Below are 24,782 nucleotides of genomic sequence, written 5' to 3'. Positions count from 1 at the left end.
TTGGATCAGTTTCAATGATCCACATGAAAAAAAAAGTCTAACAGCAGACTTAAAATCTTAAGCTTTCATGTGAAATCTCCTCTAAAGTAATATTTTGTAAGTTGTAAATTGTGATTATACTCTCCTTGTACCTTAAGAAATGGAGGGAAATTACTGTCTCGGGAACTGTGAGGTCTAGGTCAGGTCTCTTCTTTGCCTCTTGTTGCCTTTACAGCACATTAACCTCTTGGGGCTTCATTATTCCTGCCTGTAAAATAATGGAGTGAATCCAGGTAATCTCCACAGTCTCTCAGCTCACAGACTTTTTGAAGACTAAATGAAATAATATTAGAAGGCAAGAAAATAATCAAAATTCTCTTATAGGTTCCTTGTAGTAAAAGCTTTGTAGTTCTGAAATAGACTTAAAATGGTACAAAACACAAAAGAGTTTTCATTGTTTAGACCCATAGTTTATTTAGCAGTATTTCCTCTTTTCCTTTTTTGGTGATACATAAACTAAAGAAATGGATTACATGCATTGCTTTGCCAAACTGATGTAATACATATATTGAATTATTGACTCAAAACACAAAAAGGGCCTATGGAATGATCACAAACAAGAAAATGGACATTTATCAGTCCTCACAGACAGCAAAACAAAAGACCCACCTCTTATTTAAACTTAATTGTTGAGTTGATATACATCCAAAATACATAGTAATGTATTGCTAAATGAAATACCAGTGCTAACAATGGGGAAGTTTCCATCCATGTTCAAATACACACCCTTGACAACACCGCAGAACATTCCTCATGCTCCCTTCCCACTGCTGCTTCCTTGCCAGAGGTAGCATTCCTGGCTTTTCACACTATAGTTGTGTTATGCTTGTTTTCACTTTTAAATAAATGGCATGGTAGCATGTATTCTTTTCAGTCTGTTTTATTGTTTTTGTTCATCCTCCATTTAGGAGATTTGTCCATGCTGTTGGTGTAGCTGTAGTTTGTTTATTTAGTCCATTGTGTGGCCATGCACAATTTACATTTCCAGCATACTGGTAATGAAGAGTAGGTGATTACTAGGTTTTTCCAAAATAATAATTTGTAATATCTTGCAAAATGATGTTATTGTGAACATTTGTATGTGTGTGTGTATATGTATGTGTGTGTGTGTGTTATTTGGTATATACCTAGAAGTAAAGTTGCTGGGCTACATTTCAGTTCTAGTAGAAAATGACAAACTGCCAAAGTGGTTTTACCAGATAATCCTTTCACCAATGGGGTATTGATGGTATTCAGTATAGCTCATTCTTGCAAATACCTAATATCATCAATTGTTTTGTTTTCCAGTTTTTTACTTGGAAATAATTTCTAATTTTACAGAAGTTAAAATAGCACAAAAAGTACATGTATTCTACTAACATGTAGTATTTTGAATGTATATAAAGTCTTTTAATTTCCAGATGAAAGGACTTACTTTGCTTGATCTTTTTTTGGGGAGAGGGGGTGGTACTGGGGATTGAACTAAGGGATACTTTGTCACTGAGCTATGTCCCTAGCCCTTTTATATTTTTTTTTTTTGAGACAAGCTCTAAGTTGCTGAGGCTTTCCTTAAACTTGCGATCCTCTTGCCTTAGCCTCCCTAGTCACTGGGGTTACAGGCTTGTGCCACTGTCCCCTACTTAATTGCTAGTTCTTTTACATTGTGTTCAGAGTAGTGTTTGTAATATTTTATTTCATAGAACTTACTCTGGTATTTGTGCTCTGGTGTTTGATGGATTTTTGAGAAGATGGTACATTCTCTATGTAAAGATACGGTGTTTGATACATATCATATATATCCAGAGAGCTAAATTATTGATTATATTGTTTAAATCTTTTATTTCCTTTCCTATTTGTTCATTTCATACACAGAAATGTTTTCAAGTTTCTTATATTTTTGTTTCTTTGGAATCTCATCTGGTTTTTGTTTAATTTTTTTATTTAAAAAAAATTATTTTTTAGAAGTAGTTGGACACAATACCTTTATTTTGTTTTTATTTTTATGTGGTGCTGAGGATTGACCCAGGGCCTCGCATGTGCTAGACGAGAACTCTACCAATGAGCCATAATCCCGGCCCCTGGTTTTGTTTTAAATAAATAGTTGCTGTATTTTTTGATACATAGAATTCATAAATTATGTTAGTTGGAATGTGGAATGTGCCTTTCAATATTATAGAAATCAACTTTGATATTAGGATTTCATTCCCTGTTCCCTTTTTACATTTGCCTCATAAATAAATATGCATTTTTAAATTTTTAGCCTTTTTGGATTGCTTGCATTTTAAGTATATCTCCTCTGACTTAGTTGGATTTTGCTTTATGGCCAATTTAAAAATCTTCTAATTAGGTAAGTTAAGCCTATTCATGTTCAAGATGACTAACTTGATCTTAGTTGTCATAATTTGATGTAATTTATGATTATGCATACATATTATGTGTCTTTGCTTGGCATGACCTCTCTATTTTTCCTTTTGGTATTTAGGGTAGATCATTTTTTCTTCTCCTGGTTATTTTTATATTAATACCTTATAAAGTACCCTTAAGTCACCCTTTTCTTTAATTATTTGTCAGTTTTGGGGGGGATGAGTACTGGGGATTGAATTTGGGCACTCAACCACTAAGCCACATCCCCATCCCCAGCCCTATTTTGTAATTTATTTAGAGACAGGATCTCACTGAGTTGCTTACTGCCTCACTCTTTTATTGAGGCTGGCTTTGAACTCACTATCCTTCTGCCTCAGCCTCCCAAGCTACTGGGATCTTAGGCGTGCGCTGTCTTATTTGTCGGTTTTCAATTGTGTCTTGACTCCCACTTGTTGCCTCTGTAGCAGTGATCTTATTCTTCTTTTCCCCTAGCTCTGTTCTACTTTTTTTTGTTGTTGTTGTTGCATTTTTCTACTCTGTCAGAAAATAAAGTGTTTATGTGTTCTTCAACCCATGGACCTCATGGTTGTTGGGTCCTAATTCTACATTCAAATATATGAAATGCTTACTGTCCTTTATGAAGTCTTCCATCATCTTTTGGTAGGATGAAGTTCATTCTCTAGTAGATCTCTCAAGATTAGCACATGTGCACAATATTCTCTATGTTCGGCGTGTTCACAGATTCTGCTATAGCCTTAATTCTTCAACAGATTGCTTGCTTGGATGTACCATTCTTGGTTTGCAACTTTTTCTGGAGTTTCCTGTACATGTTCCTCTACTACTGTCTTGCTTTGTATGTGTCAACAAAATCCATTTTGAAAAAATTACATATCGTGTCTTTAGAGATATTAGACAAAATTTTCAGAACCTGTTTTGTGTCACTTATAATAGTGACTATGTATCTTTTTGCCTAGAAGCCATATGAATTTTTCTTTTATCTTCAAAGTCTATTGGTTACAAGAATATGTCTCCATATTAATTAATTTCAATCAGTTCTTCCCAGGATGTGATAGGTTTTCAAATGTTTAGAATTTGGTTCCTTCACACCATTTGACCCAGCTATTCCCCTTCTGGGTCTATTCCCTAAAGACCTAAAAACAGCATGTTACAGGGACACTGCTACATCGATGTTCATAGCAGCACAATTCACAGTAGCAAGACTGTGGAAGCAACCTAGATGCCCTTCAATAGACGAATGGATAAAAAAAATGTGGCATTTATACACAATGGAGTATTACTCTGCATTAAAAAATGACAAAATTATAGAATTTGGAGGGAAATGGATGGCATTAGAGCAGATTATGCTAAGTGAAGCTAGCCAATCCCTAAAAAACAAATGCCAAATGTCTTCTTTGATATAAGGAGAGTAACTAAGAACAGAGTAGGGAAGAAGAGCATGAGAAGATGACTAACATTAAACAGGGATGAGAGGTGGGAGGGAAAGGGAGAGAGAAGGGAAATTGCTTGGAAATGGAAGGAGACCCTCAGGGTTATACAAAATTACATACAAGAGGAAGTGAGGGGAAAGGGAAAAATAATACAAGGGGGAGAAATGAATTACAGTAGAGGGGGTAGAGAGAGAAGAGGGGAGGGGAGGGGAGGGGAGGGGGGATAGTAGAGGATAGGAAAGGCAGCAGAATACAACAGACATGAGTATGTCAATATGTAAATCAGTGGAAGTGCAACTGATGTGATTCTGCAATCTGTATACGGGGTAAAAATGGGAGTTCATAACCCACTTGAATCAAAGTGTGAAATATGATATATCAAGAACTATGTAATGTTTTGAACAACCAATAAAAAAAAAATTAAAAAAAAAAAGAATTTGGTTCCTTCAAATTTTTGGTCTGAGAGTTTAGAAGAATGGAGCTACCTATCAACTGAGTGAGTAAAACAGGTTGAAACTGCCATCTAAATATTCTGAGTTCACATTTAGATACCCGAAATTTGAGATACTTGTATATATCCAAGAACTATTTTCAGGGCAATTCCATATAGAGCCTGAGGTTGGTCTGGACTTGATAGAAATTTGGGAAGATGAATTCATAGATAATATTTCAAACCCTATGAAAATAGTATATGCCTAGAGAAACATATACATATACTAGGAGAAGACAAAGAAAGAAAGAACACCTCAAAGTGTTCAACTTAGAAGAGAAACCAGCAAAGAAAGCTGAGAAGGCACACAGCGGGCAGGGTTTGGTGGGGAATCAGAGTACTAACTATATCTGATGCTACTGAGAGAATAAGAAAGGTAAGAACAGAAAGTTTATCACTAGATTTTTGCATTATGAAGGTCAATGATGAGCTCAACAGTAAAGATTTTGGTGGTATGGTAGATAGGTATGAAATCTCTCATGGGTTTCTAAGAACTGGAGACATTGAAGTGGGATGTAATATAATATGCCAGTAGTCCCACCCACTCTGGAGGTTTAGTTGGGAGCATGCTGGAGCCTAGGAGTTCAAGACCAGCCTGAACAATATGATTGGGAGATCCTGTCTCCAAAGGAAAAAAATGGAGTTATGGACTATAAATTGTGCCATTAAGAAGTCTTCATTGTAAGGGGGGCCAGGAAATGAGATTATATTTACTAGGGCAAAGAACTGTTAAAAGACTGTTTTGTGTTTAATATAGAAGAAACTTACGTATGCCAGTGTGACTGATCTAGTAGAGAGCCAGGTGATGGTGCAAATGAGAGAAGGTGGAATTGGTGGAGCCACATCCTTGAGTTGGTGAGAGGGGTCAAAATCCGGTGCTTTGGTCAAGGAAAATACCAGGAGGGCAGTAGTGTTGGTGGCATAGGTACTGAAGCCAGGTGTTTATGGTATGGGAGCCTCTAATTTCTTTTATGTATAAAGAGTCCTCTAAAATTTCCTGAAAAAAATTTTATAATTACCATCTAGAAAGATTTATCATTGTTTTTGGAATATAGATTAAATATTTTAAAACTATATAGAAATAATGTTGATCCTATTAAAAACATAGGCAGAAATAGTGTAAAAAAATCTGAAAGGAACGATTGAGGGTAGCCATTGGTGCTGCTGGTTATAAACCTATAAAATTGTAGTAACTAAAGCAGCATGTTATTGTCACATGAATACTCAAACAAATATACAAGATTATGCCCTGTTGATTAGAAAATTTATTATGTGATAAAGATGGTGCTCAAATCAGACAGAGAGCAGCCATCTGAAAACACAATTGAGATTAAAGCCCAGACTTTACATCAGAATAAATTTTAGATGGTCAGATATTTAAATGCAAGAAATGAAGCCATAAAAATTCTAAAATGAGGGCTGGGGTTGTGGCCCAGTGGTAGAGTGCTTGCCTAGCATGTGTGAGGCACTGGGTTCAATCCTAAGCACCACATAAAAAAAAAATAAATAAAAGGCATTGTGTCCGACTACAACTAAAATAATAATAATAATAATAATAATAATAATTCTAAAATGAACCATGAGTTAGTTTTTTTAAAAATAATTAACATATGCCCCAAAGGAAATAAAAGATTCACATGAATTTGACAGCATTAAAAATTTTTGCAGTTGGCAAAATTTGATAAATGATGAATTGGGACTGAATATGTGGGAAGTATATCACAGTAGATATATACATTTATAAATGAACATGAAGGAATGTGACAATGTATTCATATATGTGAATATTAAAAAGACTAACAACCCAATAGAAAAATGGGCTATGATGGGGCACATAGTTCTCACAAAAAATTAAATTATGCATGCATAAATATATTTAATCTTAGTAAGTATAAAGAGTGAAAATTAAAGCATACAGATAAAATTATGTAACCTATTAGACTGGCAAAAAAGAAAAATCTAAGCCAGGTGTGGGTGGCATGTGCTTGTAGACCCAGCTACATGTAAGGCTGAAGCAGGAGGATCTCATGAGTCCAGGAGTTTGAGGCCAGACCGGGCCACACATAAGACTGCATCTTACTGAAAAAAGAGAAAAATGTGATTATGTTCTGTACTGTCAGGCATGTTTGGAAACATTCTCACACTTTGGTCATGAGAATGTCAGTGTTGGTGAATTAATTTTACTTGAAAAATTCCCTTTTTTCTTAGTTTTTCTTTTTATTCTTCTCCTTTTTCTCTGTCTTTGCTCTTTCTTCCTTTCTCTCTTCTTCTCTCTTCTTCTTTAACTTTCCCTTTTCTGTATATATGTAGGATGCACTTGCAGCCTTGGAAACTCCAGGAGGTCCCAGCCAACAGAAAAGGAAACTGAGTACACCACTCTCAGAAGTCATTGTCAGAAACTTGAAACTCGCTTTGGCAAATAGTTCTCGCAATTCAGTTGCTCTTTCTGCCAGCCCTCAACTGAAGGATGCCCAATCAAAGAAGGTAGACTTAGTTTTCTTATCAACTAGAAGTTTTCAACTAAAATGTTTAGAATAATAGTGGCTGATATTTTCTTTTATCTTTTACATATAGGAAGGCACTCCAAAACCCCTTCACAAAGTTGTGGTGTATGTTAGTAAAAAGCTCAATAAGAAGCAGAATGAACTAAATGGAATTGCTGCCTCCCTAGGAGCAGATTACAGGTAGTTGCCCATCTTTGTTTTTGGTGATGACATGGACTGTGTTTATGAGGGATTCTAAAAGTTATCATGAGTATTTACAAGAAAATGTTTATTTCACCTTTCAGTCACATTTACAAAATGACTTTCAAATTTCCACATCTTTTGAAAATATTATCTCACATATCAATTCATTCTTCCATGTATATATATTTTTAAATTTTGATTTGTTATATATGACAACAGGATGCATCATGATTCATATTGTACATATAGAGCACAATTTCTCATATCTCTGGTTGTACACAAAATAGAGTCACATCCTTCAGGTCTTCATACGTGTACTTAGGGTAATGATATGAACTCCAGATAGGGCAAAGGGGAAAAGGGAGGGAGGGGAAGGAGGGGCATAGGGGTAGAAAAAACGATAGCATCCATGTATATTTTTTAGAGATATTAGACAAATTTTTCAGAGCCTGTTTTGTGTCACTTATAATAGTAATAGAAACTTGGGATACATGAATGATCAATACAGTTTAAAAGAATTCCTACTTTCTTTCTTTTTTTATATATATATTTTTTAGTTGTAGTTGGACACAATACCTTTATTTATTTATATGTGGTGCTAAGGATCGAACCCAGTGCCTCACACATTGGAGGCAAGTGTTCTGCCACTGAGCCACAATCCCAGCCCAGAATTCCTACTTTCAAGCCAGGCTTCGTAGCGCACACCTGTAATCCTAGCGGCTCCAGAGGATGAGGCAATAGGATTGCAAATTTAAAGCCAGCCTCAGCAACTGGGCGCTCAGCAACTCAGTGAGACCCTGTCTCTAAATAAAATACAAAATAGGGTTAGGGTTGGTTCAGTGGTCAAGAGCCCCTGAGTTCAATCCCTGGTACCCCCCCCCCCCCTTGTATCTTTTTCTCCTTCTTAAGAGATAGGTTCTTGGGCTGGCATGTACCTCAGTTGTGGAGTGCTTGCCCACCATGGAGGAGGCTTGGGTTCAAACCCAGCAATGCAAAAAAACAGAGAGACTTATTATGTTGTCCTGGCTTGCCTCAAACTCTGGGCTCAAGTGATCCTCCTGTGTCAGTCACCCCTGTAGCTGGGGCTGAGGCCTGGCTAATTGGTGTCATTTTTAGGAATTTGGAGACTAAGCTGTCAGATGTGCCTTCAACCTAAAAGTCTTAAGCTAGAGACAGGTCCCAAGTACAAATAACCTGAGTATCAGGGACTAAGAGACTCTTAACTGTCCCAGCTACTGTTGTGCTGGCTTTGTTGATCATTTGTGTTCATCCACTCATGGGTAGTGGTTGGTTTTATAAATGACAAATAATTTGAGGAATATGATTATTAGTTTTATCTTCTTCTTTTAATTAGTTTCCCATTTGATAAAGAATTAAGTCAGGAGAATATAAAAATAAAATTTACCTGTAATAGGGGCTTGGAGTTGTAGCTCAATGGTAGAGCACTTGCCTAGTACGTGTGAGGCACTGAGTTCAATTCTCAGCACCATGTAAAAATAAATAAATAAAAGTATTGTGTCCACCTACAACTAAAAAAAAATTTTTTTTAATTTATCTGTAATAGTTATAAGCTTCTTAGTATTTAATACATCTTGTGAAATAGTAGAACTTTCTTGTTTATTATTTGTATTATCTGTTATGTTGTTCACCTGTTGATATATTTTTATTTTATAAGATTTGAAATGTTAGTCCCTCTCAGTATTAAAAAAATGATAAAATTTATTGCTGAAATTCCTAAACAGAATTTAACTGTTCAGTTGTATTAATTTTAGTTAAAACTGCAGAAAATAACTTATTTATATAGAGAGCATAACTTTTTATATATAAAACATTCTAGATTTCATCTAATTATAAACAACTAATTTTGCCTATATGATTTTTGTGGAGACATTACAAATCATACAGAATATGGAATAATTGTGTACGCAACTGTTCATCAGAATTCTAGTATCCCTGCACCCTGTTCCTTACCCCCCATAAAATACTAGCACCCTCCAGCATATGAATATATTATTGTAACAACCAAAGTTTTTCTTCATACCTCTTAAAGTAGCACCTGCTGACAGGTCCCAAGTACAAATAGCATGAGTGTCAGTGGAAATACTGGTCTAGACCAAGGGTCAGTGACCCATCATCTGGGTTTTTGTAGTAAAGCTTCATTGAAGCATAGCAATGCCTGTTCATTTGTAAGTGGTCATTGACTGCTTTCACATAACAAGGCAAGAGTTGAGTAGTTGCAAAAGACATTTGCCTGTAGAGCGTAAAGTGTTTACCATCTGGCCTGTTTAAAAAAAAAAAAATGATAGGAACTATCTATAGCTACTTGTTCTTTCTTAAAGGGCCTCTGAGGACTAAAACTCGTAGTTTCTATATTATCACAGTGGAGTTGAATGGTAAACCCAAGATGATTGATTCTGTTTTTTCTGAATTATCTTGATAGTTTATTTAGATATTTTTATTTTACTGTTTCTCCCTCTGCTGACATACTAGTGATTAAATAGTGGTCCTTATCCATGATAGGCAAGCATTATACCACTAAGCTACACACCCCGCCACCAACCCTTTTTAAAATTTTATTTTGAGACACAATTTGCTAAATTTCCAGGCTGGCCTCCAGCCTCAGCCTCCCAAGTAGCTGAGATTACAATTGTATGCCATTATGCCCAGCTAAATATTTTTAAATATATATAATTAATTACCACTACAGCAGAATTAGAGGTTGTTGCTAGGAGCACTTACAATTGAATTAGGGAAGATGTGTGTCTGTGATCAGTAGGAAAGAGAGATGCTTATCATTTAGAGAGAAATACTACTTAATTTGCTTAACTTGGCTATTTTAAAAGATTCAGAGATTTCTTATTTAGGAAATGGAAAATATCAAGCATCCATGAAAAGGATTTATTTTGGTGATTGTATTTAGAAACCCAATTTGTATTTTCTTCTCTTTCGGTTTTACTTAAGCTTTTGAAAGATGACTGTTTTGTAGATTTTCCCAGATTAGGAGAATCAGGAGATTTTAGTGTGGCACAAGAGTTAAGAACAAGGATTTTGAAGTCAAACCTGACTCTACCACTTATTGAATGTTCTTGGACAAGTTATTTTACTGTGTTCCTCCAATGTTTTAGGATTTTTGGGAAGTAGGAAGAGTACACCATCTGTTGTGAGGCATATCAAATGCACAGTGAAGAGTGAAGTCTAACAACTGGAAGACAGACTTGGATGTTTTGCAACATTTTATGAATTTGAAAATACCTTTATGGCTACTATAAAGTGATACATATTATGACAACAAAATTGAAACAATTAGAAAAGTATAGACTAATATATTTTATTTCTAGTACTAGGGATTGAACCCGAGGCACTTTACCACTGTGCTACATCCCTAGTCCTCATTTTTTATTTTGAGGTGGGTCTCCCTAAGTTGTTAAGGCTGCCCTCAAACTTGGGATCTTCCTGCCTCAACCTCCTGTGTTGCTGGGGTTATAGGTGTGTACCACCATACCCAGCATACAGTAAAATTTTAAAGGATGTTCTTCTAAACATTTCTCCATATTTATATAGCTAGAGATACATAAAATTTGTTAAAAATTAAAGTTTTAATGTTATTGCTTACTCTAGTTCTGAATATTTTCTATTGGTTAGAATATTCTGTTCATAGTGAATAATGATCACCTCGAACTAATGGGATATTTCTTTTAGTTATTTGCTTTGTTGCATTTGATTGTTTCAGGTGGAGTTTTGATGACACGGTAACTCATTTCATCTATCAAGGCCGACCAAATGACAGTAATCGAGAGTATAAGTCTATAAAAGAAAGAGGAATACACATTGTTTCTGAGCACTGGCTTTTAGAAGTAAGCAATGCTTTATTGTATCCCTTCTCTGTTAATTGAAAATGTTTATAGCCTGGCACTGTGGCTCATGCCTATGATCCCAACAACTTGGAAGTTTAGGGCAGGAGGATTGCAAGTTCTAGGGAAGTCTGAGCAATTTAGCAAGACTCTGTCTCATAATAAAAAGTGCTGAGGATATAGCTCCTGGTAAAGCATCTGTGGGTTCAATAACTACTCCCCCCCAAAAAAAAATGTATTTACAAACATTTCAGAGCACAAAACAGTTTCCATGTCTGTAAACAAGTTTGGTAATCTTGGTAAGCTGTGTGTGGCAGCATGTCATGGCAAGAGCATGTGTTAGAGCAGAACCACTCACCTCGTAGCCAGAAAGTGAAAGAGAAGCCAGGCCGAGAGGTCCAGACCTGTAATCCCAGCGGTTCGAGAGGCTGAGACAGGAGGATGGCGAGTTCAAAGTCAGCCTCAGCAAAAATAAGGGGCTAAGCAACTCAAGTGAGACCTGGTCTCTAAATAAAATGCAAAATAGGGCTGGGGATGTGGCTCAGTGGTTGAATGTCCCTGAGTTCAATCCCCAGTAGCCAAAAAAAGAGAAAGTAAAAGAAAAAGGAAGGAGTTGGAGTCCCACTCTCCCTTTTGAGGGCATATCCCTTACTCCCCACCAAAGACCTCCCATTAGGCCCCAGCTCTTAAAGTTTTTATCACTTCTCAATAGAGCTAAGCTGGAGAGCAAGCCTCTTAACATACCCACCTTTTGGGGACACTGAAGTCCAGACCACAATACATGTTTCATCTCTTTGGCGTCAAAAACTTTTTTATTTTTATTTGATTTTTATTGCCTTATTATTTAACAAATCTTCCATGGGTACTCTTTCTATTCTGATTCTTTTCACTAGTTAAAAACAGTATGAATAAGTTGGACCTGGTGGTACACACATGTAATCCCAGCTACCTGGGAGGCTGAGGCAGGAGGTTCACAGATTCTAGGCAAGCCTGGGCAACTTAGGAGTCCCCATCTCAAAAGATCAAAGGGGTTGGGGTATAACTCAGTGGTGGAGCACTTAACCTCCATGTGCAAGGCAAGGGTAGAACAGAATCACTCTGCATGGATTCTGTTCCTAGGATTGCCCCCACTCCAAATGTGTATATATGTGTGTGTGTGTGTGTGCGCGAATGAAAATTTTATAATAATTTGAGAGCAACTAATTTAACAGAGTAATACAATTTAGAACACTCTTTTTCCTTTCCTTTCTTTGTATTCCCTGAAGTAATTGATACCTCAGCAAAAGCACAAAAATAGAATTAGATTTTATACTTTAGTGGCCATGACATTTAAAAAGGACAGTTTGGCTGGGGATAGCTCAGTTGGTAGAGGTTTTTTCTTTTTCACTGTAAACTCTCCTTCCCACCCCTTCTTAAGGGGCGCTTAACCACTGAGCTACATCCCCAGTCCTTTTTATTTTTTTACTTTGAAACAGGGTCTTACTAAGTTGCTGAGACTGGCCTTGAACTTGTGATCCTCCTGAGATTACAGGCATGTACCACTGTGCCCAGCCATAAACTGCTTTCTTTTTAACTGTAATATTGTGAACTTTTACCATCTTACCACAGGCTGTATTGGTTGTTCTTTTCCTCCTTAACATCTTTCAGTCAATTCTGTTTCAAAACACTATTGTATTGCAGTGTGCCCAGGAATATAAGCGTCTTCCTGAATCTCTTTATCCACATACTTATAATCCCAAAATGAGCCTGGATATCAGTACCGTGCAAGATGGCAGACTCTGTAACAGCCGAGTGCCCTCAGCTGTCTCTGCAGCAGAGGATGAAGAGGTAGGCAATGTGCACAGTACATCCCACCCCAAGCTGTATATGTAATCATAGATTGCTGTGGAACCTTATCCAGTGGCTTCATTTGAGCAATTATAATTTCTCTCTTTGAACAGCCAGATCATTTGCCTGTAGAAGAAAATGGTACAGAAAACATGACCACCAGTAATAAAGAATCAGCACTTTCAGATGGAAATGAAAAGGATGATTCTAAAGGAGGTAAAGCTTTTTAAATTACAAAAAGAAAAGGTTAAAAATACATGTTTGACACAGTTGTTTTCTGTTACTGAATACTGGCAAAGCATGTGTGTGTGTGAGTGTGTTTGAAGATTAAGTCAAGATTCTATGCCATTTGATGAAGTTTAAGTGATTTAAGAGTGAGACTTGTGGAATGGAACCAGGTATTTTACAGAGTCACTGTGATATAATTGTTCCATTAAAGATAGGAAGAGTTGTTTGTTTTCCTTTCTTGTCCTGGGGATTGAACACAGGGACACTACCACTGAACTACATCCCCAGCCCTTTTTGTTTTTTAGTTGGCGACAGGGTCTCACAAAGTTGCCGAGGCTGGCCTTAAACTTGGAATCCTCTCATCTCAGCCTCCACAGTTGCTGGGATTACAGGCAATTGATGATTTTTTAAAACTTTGTGCTTTATCAGAAGCAGTGTCATATGCGTATAATCCCAGTGACTCAGGAGACTGAGGCAGCAGGATCACAAATTTGAGGCTAGCTTCAACAATTTAGCAAGGCCCTAAGCAACTTAGACCTTGCTTTAAAAAATAAAAAGTAGTGGGAATATAGTTCAGTGGTAAAGCATCTCAAGTTCAGTCCCCAGTAACCCCCCAAAAATGCTCTTTGGTTCAAGTTTTTTCAGTGATTTCCGAACAGTTTTATTACATGTACAGTATACTTGACGTATGATTTTAAAGGTCTGGAAGAGTTTATCCTGCCCCTGTTTCCCTTTGTTACCAGTTTTGGTCTGTTTGTTTTTTGATACTGGGATTTAAACTCACTCAAACACTGAGCCATATCCCCAGCCCTAGTTTGTATTTTATTTAGAGACAGGGTCTCATTGAGTTGCTTAGCCCCTCGCCATTGCTGAGGTTGGCTTTGAACTCGAGATCTTCCTGTCTCAGCCTCTTGAGCCACTGCGATTATAGGCGTGTGCCCCGGGCACAGCTTGGTACTAGTTTCTTATGTATTCTTCTAGTGCTGTTTTCTGCATGCATATACAATTATAAATGTGTGTGTGTGTGTGTGTGTGTGTGTGTGTTTTCTTTCTCTCACTTTTTAAAATGCGAAAGTTTGGACTATTCCACATGCTTTTCTTTTTGTTTAATGGTTCACCTTAGGGCCTTGTTATCTTAGTACAGGTATATCTTGGAGATATTGCAGGCTTGGCTCCAGACTCCTGCAATAACCAAATGTTACAATAAAGTGAGCCAAATGGACTTTTTTGTTTCTCAGTGCTTATGAAAGTTATGTTTACATTATATTGAAATCTGTAAACTGTGCAAAAGCATTATGTCTTTAAAAAACAATGTGTTGGGGCTGGGGCCGTAGCTCAGCGGCAGAGCACTTGCCTAGCATGTGTGAGGCACTAGGTTTGATCCTCAGCACCACATAAAAATAAGCAAATAAAATTAAAGGCATTCTGTCCATCCACAACTGCAAAAAAATTAAAAAACAAAAACAGTGTGTACTCTATAATTTAAAAATACATTATTGCAAAAAATGCTACTGATCATCTGAATCTTTGGCAAGATATAATCTTGTTGAGAGAAGGTCTTCCCTCTGATGATGGCTGCTGACTGCTCTGGATGGTGGTTGCTAAAGCTCTGGTTGGCTCTGGCAATCTCTTAAAATAACACAGCAGTGAGGTTTGCCATAATGATTTTTTTGTTTTTTGTTTTGTTTCATGAAATATTTCTCTGTAACATGCTGCTTTTGATTCCTTTTTACCCAGAGTAGAACTTCTTCAGAACTGGAGCCAGTCTTCCCAATGTTCACATCACCAGAGTAGATTTCATCTCAGGAAGCTACTTCTTTGATCATTCATGAGAAGCAACTCCTCATCCATTAAAGTTTTATAATAAGATCATAGCAATTCAGACCCGTCTTTAGGCTCCACTTCTAATTCTGGTTCTTTCTGGATCTAGACAGAATATTGTGGGATGTGATAGATAGGGAAATTGACCTTGACTGGTGTACTTGTTTGTTTCAAGTTCTCACACAGACCTTGGAGATGAGAGAAAATTTCCAAAAGCAACTGCAGGAGATCATGTCTGCCACCTCCATCGTGAAACCCCAGGGACAGAGGACTTCCCTTTCAAGAAGTGGCTGTAACAGTGCCTCCTCAACCCCTGACAGCACGCGCTCCGCTCGAAGTGGACGAAGTAGAGTCCTAGAGGCGCTGAGGTGTGTGCCTGTCATTGAGGGCAGAAAGATTTGGTGACTTGAGAGAAAGGGAAGTCCTCATTTAGGTACCTGGTGACTCATGAAAATGAGTTAAGCTAATTTTGCCTTTTTGTTTTAAAATTAGTGATAAAGCAGAAGTTTAGAATATCAAGACCAATAAAAGAATTGTATTTCTAGGCCTATTTATCACAAATGTGTCATATTCTGTTATCTGTTGGCTTTGGCTTCTGCTGCCTAGGTTTTTCTCCTTCCTTCCTAGTGTTCCCCTCTTTCCCTTCCTCACTCGAAGCAATTTAAGAATTGAGAATTCTTGAAGGCAGGAAGCCAGCACAGAGGTTAGTCCCAGCAAGCACTGGCTTCAGGGAGACCACAATTAATGCTTTTTATTGCCACCCCTAAGACAGAAATGATTTTAAATTCAGTTTGAAAGTGGAATCACTAGGCAGTCAGTCTCCTCTTTAGTATTAAACAGTATTAAATGTTTTCTGTTGGTTGGTTTTGGTTTGGGGTTTTTGTTTTGTTTCGTTTTGCTTTTTGGTGGTAGTCCTGGGATCAAACCCAGGGCTTCATCATTTGTGTCACACAATCATTCTACCATTGATCTACACCTCTAGCCCTAAATAGTTATTTCTTATTAGAGCTTTGTGTGTGCCATGGGGAGTGGGTACCAGTGCATTGAACCCAGGGATGCTTAACCACTAAGCCACATCCCTGCCCCCTTTTAAAAATTTTTTTTGGATTTTTTATTTGGGTCTTCCGAAGTTGCTTAGTCTTTGCTAATTTGCTGCGGCTGGCTTTGAACTTGCAATCCTCCTGCCTTAGCCTCCTGAGCTGCTGGGCTTACAGGTGTGAGCCACCATGCCCAGCTCTTTATCGGAGCTTTGCTTGCAATTTCTACTCCTTATGAATTTGTTTTCTAGAAAGGTGATTGTAGTTCTTAGGGCAGTTTGATTTAAGTTCAGTAGCATAGCTAACCTTTTCCAGATAGAAGAAAAATCTGTAACTGTAGGATGAATGTTATGGGATTATATTATCTAATTGATTAATGGAACTATTCATTTATCCTATACTATTTATTTCATGAGGCCAGGTCTTTAAATAATGAATAAATGGCTTTTTAATATACTGCAGATCATGTTTTGTCATTATAGCGAACCCAAATCCTATGCCAAGTAGGAGTAAATAAATATACTCAGAATAAAAACTGTCTTCTTTGTTTTTGAGGCAAAGGGACTTTGGGGATACTATGTTTGGATAAACTATTTTTGCTGAGAATGCGTATGTATGAAAAAACGTAGCTAGGGTTCTGTTTACTCTCAGATGGAATGATTATGATTTTACCATAAAATGTGCTTTATAATTTAGTAAATGGTTGGTCTGCCTTCTACTCTGGGAAGTTTGATCAGAATACCTTCTTAGGAGGCAACCTTTACAGTAAGCTTCCCATTTAATTATAGTTCCTATAATTTCAATTTTTAAAAATACAACTGTTAGACTGAGGGTATAGCTTAGAGATAGAGTGCTTGCCTGGCACACATGAGGCCTGGGGTTTGGTTTCCTGCACTGCAAAACTGTTAAGCAGAGTAACCAGCTTTCTATACATGACCATGTTTCCTTAACCTATATAATTAAGAGAAATCCCATGTTCAAATATAGTAATTATTTTTGAATTAAAAAAAAATTCTTACTATTGAAATTTACCTTTGACATTTTATATCTGTAAGTATTTGGTCAAAATATTTGTTTAAATTTCTGGCAGAAACATTTAAAAAGAAAAAAGAATTTCCCTAGGCTCATTTTTTCAATAACTATTATCAAGTGCCTGTCTGATGCTTGAGGGTGGTCACTTAATGTGAACCTCGGTGTTATAATCTCAGGGAGTTTGTGTTTTGGATTTTGTTTTGACTATTCATTATTTAAAATTGTCACTTTTATTTTGTAGGCAGTCTCGACAGATAGTACCTGATGTCAACACAGAGCCCTCCCAAAATGAACAGATCATTTGGGATGACCCTACGGCAAGAGAGGAGAGAGCAAGGCTTGCCAGCAATTTGCAGTGGCCTAGTTGTCCCACACAGTACTCTGAGCTTCAGGTTGACATTAAAAATTTGGAGGATTCTTTTCAAGAGCCTTTACGTGGTTCAGAAATTGCTGAACAGGGTAATGAGAAAATAATCTGTTTACTTGTTTGTATTAGGTGCATGTTGAACTTGTTAAATATAAGTACATCGTGGTTCTGACATTTCTGATTTGGGCCTAAACTTGAGTAAGAAGGAATTTTTAATTGAGATACTGTTGTCCAATAAGTTGAAAATATATTTTCTTTAAATTTGGAAATGTGGGAGTAGGCACTTTTTTCCAGGCATGGCTTTCAGGGGCTTTTTTGTTTGGTTGGGTTTTTTTTGGTGGGGGGGATTGTTTTTTGTTTTTTTTGGTATGGGGGATTAAACTCGGGTTCTCGACCACTGAGCCATATTCCTAGCCCTATTTTGTATTTTATTTAGAAATGGGGTGTCACTGAGTTACTTAGTCTCACTTTTGCTGAGGCTGGCTTTGAACTTATGATCCTCCTTCCTCAGCCTCCCAAGCTGCTGAGATTACAGGTGTGCACCACCACACCCGGCTTATCATTGTTCTTTGGTCCATATTGTCTCATTTTTATTTAATTAATCTAAATCATACCCAGCATATATCTGTCTTTGTTCTTTGGATTATATGAGTTCCTTTCCAACATATCCTACTTTTTTCTTCCTTGAGCTTTACCTTGAAAATGAAATGCTTCCTGTCATCTTTCCCTTTTCTTTTTCACACACTATGACCATGTCCCTAAACTAGACATGTAGATTTGTCTCTGCCTGTGATTTTCTCCAAATGTAAAATTGCTTTCATTTTATGAATTTGGGTTACATTTTACTGATGTAAGTTTAGTATTTAAAGAAAGGGTTGGAGAAACCCAGATAATACATACGCCCTTTAAAGCATTAATTGCATTTATTTATAAGATCTAGAAATAGGATATTTTCTTTTGCATGTACTTTTTACATTGCAGAGTTTGTGTTTAATCTGATTTCAGCCAAGGCAGAGGAAAAGTGTGTTGGGCAGTATCACATTACAGCATTTTATTGCCCTCAGCTGTCAGTGATCCTGGAAATGGACGTGGGACTGAAGCCCCCAAACACCCCAACTCTGAAGAACTGGAAACTCCAACAAAAGACAGTCACCTGATCCCTACTCCTCAAGCCCCAAGCATCGCCTTCCCTCTAGCCAATCCACCTGTGGCTCCACACCCTGGAGAAAAGGTGGGTTGATCCTATTGTAGTGACATGGCTTTTGGATTTTGCTGTTGTGTTATAGTAGAAATTTATTGATATCAATATCAAAGGTTCATCAAATGGTGAAAACTGCATTTTATTGCATTGTACTGTTTGTGTATTTGATAACTTGGAAGACTAAGAACAATGTCAATGTAAAAATAACTGTATATGATAATTTTTGTTAATTTTTTCTAAAATAAAATTCTTATATTCCAGATTGTAACGACAGAGGAGAGTCGTGAAGAATTAAAAAAATACATATTTCAGCTGTCGTCTCTGAACCCTCAGGAACGTATTGATTATTGTCATCTGATTGAAAAACTAGGTACTAATATTTAAATTAAAACTGTCCCATTATAATTACCTTAGTTGGAAGTCAGATGTTGTCAATATTGATATTATGATGTAGAAGTTGAGAAAAAGTATGGGTAGTCTATCGGAGGCTATACGTGAGCATTAGAGCTTTGATTTTATTAACTGATCTGAATCTAAAGTAACTAGATCATGGGCCTAAAGGTTTAAATTGAAACCAACACTTAAGAATCTGCACTAGAGCATTTGTTGATGAAAACTTGGACGAAATCAATTAAATTGCAGGCCTACAGTATAAATAAAACCACACATAGGTGAAGTTGAAAGTGTAACATCCAGTGAAGACTTCTTGCCCTGAGTTTCCCCCCTGGTCGTTGGGCTGCCCGTCTGACATCTGGAAGCAGTCCAGGTGTGTTGTAGCAGCACACTGGGAATACAGCATGAACCCCACATGTCATTTTATATTTTCTAGTAGCCACACTTAAAAAATAAAATGAAACAGGAGAGATTAAATGTAATTTTATTTGCACTAGTATATGTGAAATAGTGTCATTTAGCATGTAATGAAATGTTTTACATTTTTTATATTAAAGCTTTGATGTACATTTTACGTTTTAATAAGAGAACTTAGTCTGACAGCTTGACATGGAAAGAGAACATTAAGTGGGATGTGGCTCAGTTGGTAGCGCGCTCGCCTAGCATGCAATCCTCAGCACCACATAAAAATAAAGATGTTGTGTCCACCCAAAACTAAAAAAATAATATTAAAAGAAAATTCTCTCTCCCTCTCCCTCTCTCTCTCTCTCTCTCTCTCTCTCTCTTTAAAAAAAAAAAAAGAGAGAGAAATACTCTTCTCTGTGCCTTCACTTTCTGAAACTCTGCCAACTCACATGGCATCATAGTAAAACTCTGCCAACTCACAGAGTTAAAAGAAAGAAAGAAAGAAAGAAATACTGGGGATAGGAAAATAGTTCAGTGTGGTAGAGCACATGCCCAGCTAGATTCCCCAGCACTGCAGAAAGAAGATTGAAGTAAGGATGGTGAGGTTTTGATAATTTTAGAACCTAGGTGGCTAATGTGTGTGTATTAATTTTACTATTTTAACTGCTTTTACATTCAAATTTTTATAATGAATTTCAATATATATATATATTAATGTCAGAGTTGTGTGATTTAAATAGTTCAGTGCATTTTATTTATAAACAATTTTTATGTATAGTTGAGATTACATTTTTTCCTAGAAAGAAGAATAAAAATGCAAACAATTTCTCTTCACAAAGGTGGGCTGGTGATAGAGAAGCAGTGCTTTGATCCCAGCTGTACACACATTGTTGTGGGGCAGCCACTTCGAAATGAGAAGTATTTGGCCTCCGTGGCAGCTGGGAAGTGGGTGCTTCATCGCTCTTACCTGGAAGCATGCAGGACTGCAGGACACTTCGTGCAGGTGTGTGTATTCACATTCATGTGAAGATTTGTTTTTCTTGAAAAGTAAATATCTTAAGGTTTCAGTTGGGTGCTATGATATGTGCCTGTAATTCCAGTGACTTGGAGGCTGAGGCAGGAGGGTCTCAAATTAGAGGCCAGCCTCAGCAATTTAGCAATACCCTTTTTAAAAATAAAAAGAGCTGAGGATGTGGCTTAGTGGTAGAGCAGCCCTGGGTTCAGTCCTCAGGCCAGGGTCAGGGGTAGAGATCCCAGTATATACATCAACCATACACGTAATTGAAATAACCACATGTGAGTCAGGCTTGCTGGCACATACCTGTAATCTCAGCAATTTGGGAAACTGAGGTAGGATAACCACAAGTTCAAGGCCAGTTTAAGCAACTCAGCAAGACCTTATCAAAAAATAAAAAGGCCTAGTGATGTAGCTCAGAGTTAGAGTGCCTCTTGGTTCAGTCTCCAGTACCAGAAGAGAGAAAGAACACCATGCATGGCCAGTTAGATTGTATCAGCTGTATGAGGTTCTTGGTAACAAAGCAAAAAAAGAAAAAAGATACTATACAGCCATATTCAGTTTATTTTGTTTGTTTGATACTGGGGTTTGAACCCAGGGGCACTGTACCACTGAGCCATGTTCCCAGCCCTATTTATTTTTTGAGACATGGCCTTGCTAAGTTGCTGAAGCTACCTTTGAACTCATGATCTTCCTGCCTTAGCCTCCTGAGTTGCTAGAATTACAAGCATGCAACACCACATCTAGCTTTATTCACTTTTTGAATTATTTAATTTGAATGTCATTTTTTTTCTTTGAAATAAAATGAGAAAGTTTCAAAATTATCTCATTGTAAGCTTTTATCTTTATTACTTGCCCATTAAACTAATTATTGAAAACTGGCCATTACCATAGCATCTACTATGTAGTTTTTGAAGTTTTCAATAAGAGCCTCTTAGGGATCTTTTCTACAGACAGATAATCAAGTTCTCATTACATGCTCCTCTGAGACTATCCTTGTACAAAGTAACTCTTACATCAGGTGAAGCCCAATAACCTAAATATTGCCAAGGTGTAGTTATGTTTCTTAGAAATGAGTGCAATATCTTTTCTGATTTTATTAAAAGCTAGGATACATTTGACTCTAGAGTATTTACCTACCCCCTGCTCACAAAATATTTACTTAACTGCTCTCTGTATTTATAACAATTCAGATGGGCTGGGAATGTAACTCAGTGGTGGGACACTTTCTTAGCATGTGGAAGATCCTGGGTTCAATCCCTAGTACCACCAAAAGAAGAAGGAGGGAAAAAAAAAACAGATTATAACAATTCAGTGTTTAGCTTTAATCTTCGCTGATTGAAGGCTTCTTGGGGTCAGAAACACATGTTCTGTCTGCAGCACAGATTCCCTGGGCTTAGGAGCTCAAAAGTATATTGGATTCATTCTCTAGGAAGAAGACTATGAATGGGGAAGTAGTTCCATACTCGATGTTTTGACTGGCATCAGTGTACAGCAACGGAGACTAGCACTCGCAGCAATGAGATGGAGGAAAAAAATCCAGCAAAGACAAGAATCGGGCATCATGGAGGTATTAGCATATATGATACCAGTGGCTTGGGAGGCTGAGGCAGAGGGATGACAAGGTCTTGGCCAGCCTTAGCAATTTAGTGAGATCCTGTCTCAAAAGGTGAAAAAAGGACTTGGATTGTGGTTCAGTGGTAGAGCACTGCTGGGTTCAATCCCATGTATGTATATAATTATATAAGTAATGTAAAGGGCATTCAATCATGTGGCTTCTTTTTTTTAAGAGTATATGCTTAACTAAATAATAATTCTACTTCTTTTATCCCTTGATATGTTTGTTTGATTTGGACATTCTAAATTGCACTTAATGTATATTTCTAGTGTTTCTAATTATGTTTGACAGTAAGATACATATCTTGAAAACTCTTTTAAAAGTAATTTATACTGGGCATGGAGGCATCTACCTGTAATCCCAGATGCCCAGGAAGCTTAGGAGGGAGGATCCCAAGTTGGAGGCCAGCCTAGGCAGCATAGAAAGACCAGAATGAAAATAAAATTTAGAAAGGACTGGAGATAAAAATCAGTGATTGAGCACTTGCTTAGCATGCACAAAGACCTGGGCTCAGCTCAAATGTCTACTGAGGAATGTGCCAGAGATTATCACGTTGTGGCAAAAGTAAAGGTCATGAAATTATTTACTAGCTGGGCTCAGTGGCATATGCCTATAATCCCAGTGACTTCACAGGCTGAGACAGGATCCACAAGTTCAAGGCCAACTAGCAAATTAGCAAGGCCCTAATCAATTTAGTGAGACCCTGTTTCAAAATAAAAAGGACTGAGGATGTGGCTCAGTGGTAAAGTGCCCATGGTTTAATCCCTAAGGCGCCCCACCCCCAAAATTTTATTTGCTGACTTAAAACAGTCTACAGATAAAATCATACATTATCAGTATTATTTTGTTATTTTCTAAATCATTTCAACACTGATGAATAGTTTTTGTTTACAGGGAGCATTCAGTGGTTGGAAGGTTATCTTACATGTTGACCAATCCCGAGAAGCAGGATTCAAGCGTCTTCTTCAGTCTGGAGGAGCAAAGGTTTGTTTCACATCAATTTATTAAGTGTCTTACATGAATTATTATCCATCCATGCTTGCTGTGATCAATTCTTCATTTCCTCTACTTTTCAGGTTGGTAATGCTTAAGTATATATTATCTATTTGAATTGCTTGGGAACACTGGCAGATTAAGTTTCTTTTTGTATTTTTCATTAGGTGCTACCTGGTCATTCTGTTCCTTTATTTAAAGAGGCCACACATCTCTTTTCTGACTTAAATAAACAGAAACCGGATGACTCAGGAATTAATATAGCAGAAGCTGCTGCCCAGAATGTGTACTGCTTAAGAACAGAATACATTGCTGATTATCTTATGCAGGTTGGTGACATTGTGTCCTTGATTTTCTCATTAGCAAAGATATACTTATCTGTACCTCAGAACCTTTGGCTTGTTATTAATGGAAGATCAATCTTCTGCTAGTCTTGATTTAGCCTCCTCCAATTTTGTTCTGTTTTTTATAATGACACATAAACATTTAGCATGAGAGTTAAATATGACAAGGTAATACAAATCTAGCGTGCTTTCAAATACTGGGATATAAAGAAAGTAGAAATTGATTTAGGAATCCAAGGAAAATCGTTTATCCAAGGTCCTTCTTAGTTTTCTTGACCTTTGTGTTGATTTTCAGTAAATACCTATGTTAGATATGGTAATAATTAGGCATTTGCTATCTGGAGGGCAGATTTTGTGTTCAGAATCAGCTTATACTGTGTAAGATTTAAATGGACAAAGAAAAATCTTCCTGACAGTAGAGTGCCTGTAAGCCCGTCAGGAATCAACAAGGATGGATAAAATCCTAAATGTCTTCATTACAAAGTCTTTAGAATAGATTGGCATAGAAATAAGGGGAACCAAAACAGCCTGCTTCGTGATCTTGCTGCTTGGGTATGGGGGTTGCTCAGGGTTTAACAGCAGGAATGCTTGAAGCCTTTGTTATAAAGTGGATATACTGATTAGGAATTAGTAACCATTAATAACACTCCTGGAGCAACTTGTAAAGAGACTTTTAAAGATTCTTAGTGTAACAAGCCCCGGAGTTTGAGACCATCCTAGGCAATGTGAGACGCTGTATTTAAAAAGGTCAATTTACTGAGACATGTGAGGTTAAAAAAATTTATATAATGAGGGAAAATGACGGGGGTTAGGAAGATATAGAGAGCTGAAGATAGGGTCTTATTTGAGTTATTAACCTGGAGAAGGACATCTGGGTTGTTTTGTTTTGGACTACCATGAATAGAGCTGCTGTTTTTATGTGAATATGTTTTCATTTGACTGTGACACATGCCCAAGATGTTTCCAGAAGATCCATATTGGTTTACATTCTCATCAGCAATGTAAGTGATCCAGTTTCTGTCTTCAAGATTTAGTGTTGTCACTATTTTTTTCTCTTAGCCATTTCAGTAAGTATCTTACTGTGGTTTTAATTTGTGTATCTCACGTGACTAATGAAGTCCAACATCTTTTGGCGTACTTATTTGCATGTTTACATAGTCTTCATTAAAATATCTGTTCATATATTTTGCCCATTTTGTTTTTCGTTTGTTTCTAGTATTGGGGACTGAACCCAGGGCCTTGTGCATACTGGGCAAACACTCTACCACTAAGCTGTTACATCCCCAGCCCTCCTTTGCCCATTTTCTAATTGAATTGTTTTTATTGTTGAGCCCTAAGGGTTTCTTGTTTTAGATGATAGTCTTTAATTGCATGTGTGGTTTGTGAATATTTTCTCCCAGCTTATTTATCTTCTTAGAAGAGACTTTTGCAGAGACAGAGAGGTTTTCTTTGGCTTTGTGGTATGGAATGGATCCCAGGGCCTCACGCATGTGAAGTAAATTTATTGGCCACTGAGCTCCTTCCTCTGCCAAAGAGTTTATATTTTGATGAGGTCTGATTTGTCAATATTTTGTGGATTGTGATTTTCATATCAAGCCTTTACCTAGCTTTAGGTCTTAAAAGATTGTTTTGTTTCTTCCTAA

At 37.1% G+C, this 24,782-nt stretch overlaps 1 protein-coding gene across 1 annotated transcript in view; it reads left to right on the top strand.

Moving 5' to 3' along the window:
* TOPBP1 (DNA topoisomerase II binding protein 1) overlaps window positions 1-24,782 on the top strand; it is a 65,446-nt gene that overhangs the window by 37,225 nt on the left and 3,439 nt on the right. The window contains exons 15-27 of the mRNA XM_081300774.1: window positions 6,631-6,804; window positions 6,895-7,004; window positions 10,738-10,861; window positions 12,539-12,685; window positions 12,799-12,901; window positions 14,910-15,102; window positions 17,045-17,262; window positions 18,235-18,401; window positions 18,633-18,741; window positions 20,009-20,172; window positions 21,617-21,754; window positions 22,697-22,786; window positions 22,963-23,124. Coding sequence (XP_081156900.1) covers window positions 6,631-6,804; window positions 6,895-7,004; window positions 10,738-10,861; window positions 12,539-12,685; window positions 12,799-12,901; window positions 14,910-15,102; window positions 17,045-17,262; window positions 18,235-18,401; window positions 18,633-18,741; window positions 20,009-20,172; window positions 21,617-21,754; window positions 22,697-22,786; window positions 22,963-23,124 — 1,899 coding nt within the window. The remainder of the gene's footprint in view (window positions 1-6,630; window positions 6,805-6,894; window positions 7,005-10,737; window positions 10,862-12,538; window positions 12,686-12,798; window positions 12,902-14,909; window positions 15,103-17,044; window positions 17,263-18,234; window positions 18,402-18,632; window positions 18,742-20,008; window positions 20,173-21,616; window positions 21,755-22,696; window positions 22,787-22,962; window positions 23,125-24,782) is intronic.

Source organism: Spermophilus citellus (genome assembly GCF_964194105.1).
Source record: "Spermophilus citellus genome assembly, chromosome: 7".
Lineage (NCBI taxonomy): Eukaryota > Metazoa > Chordata > Mammalia > Rodentia > Sciuridae > Spermophilus > Spermophilus citellus.
The sequence above is the reverse complement of the archived record's forward strand: the minus strand, read 5'-3'. Positions and strand labels throughout refer to the sequence as shown.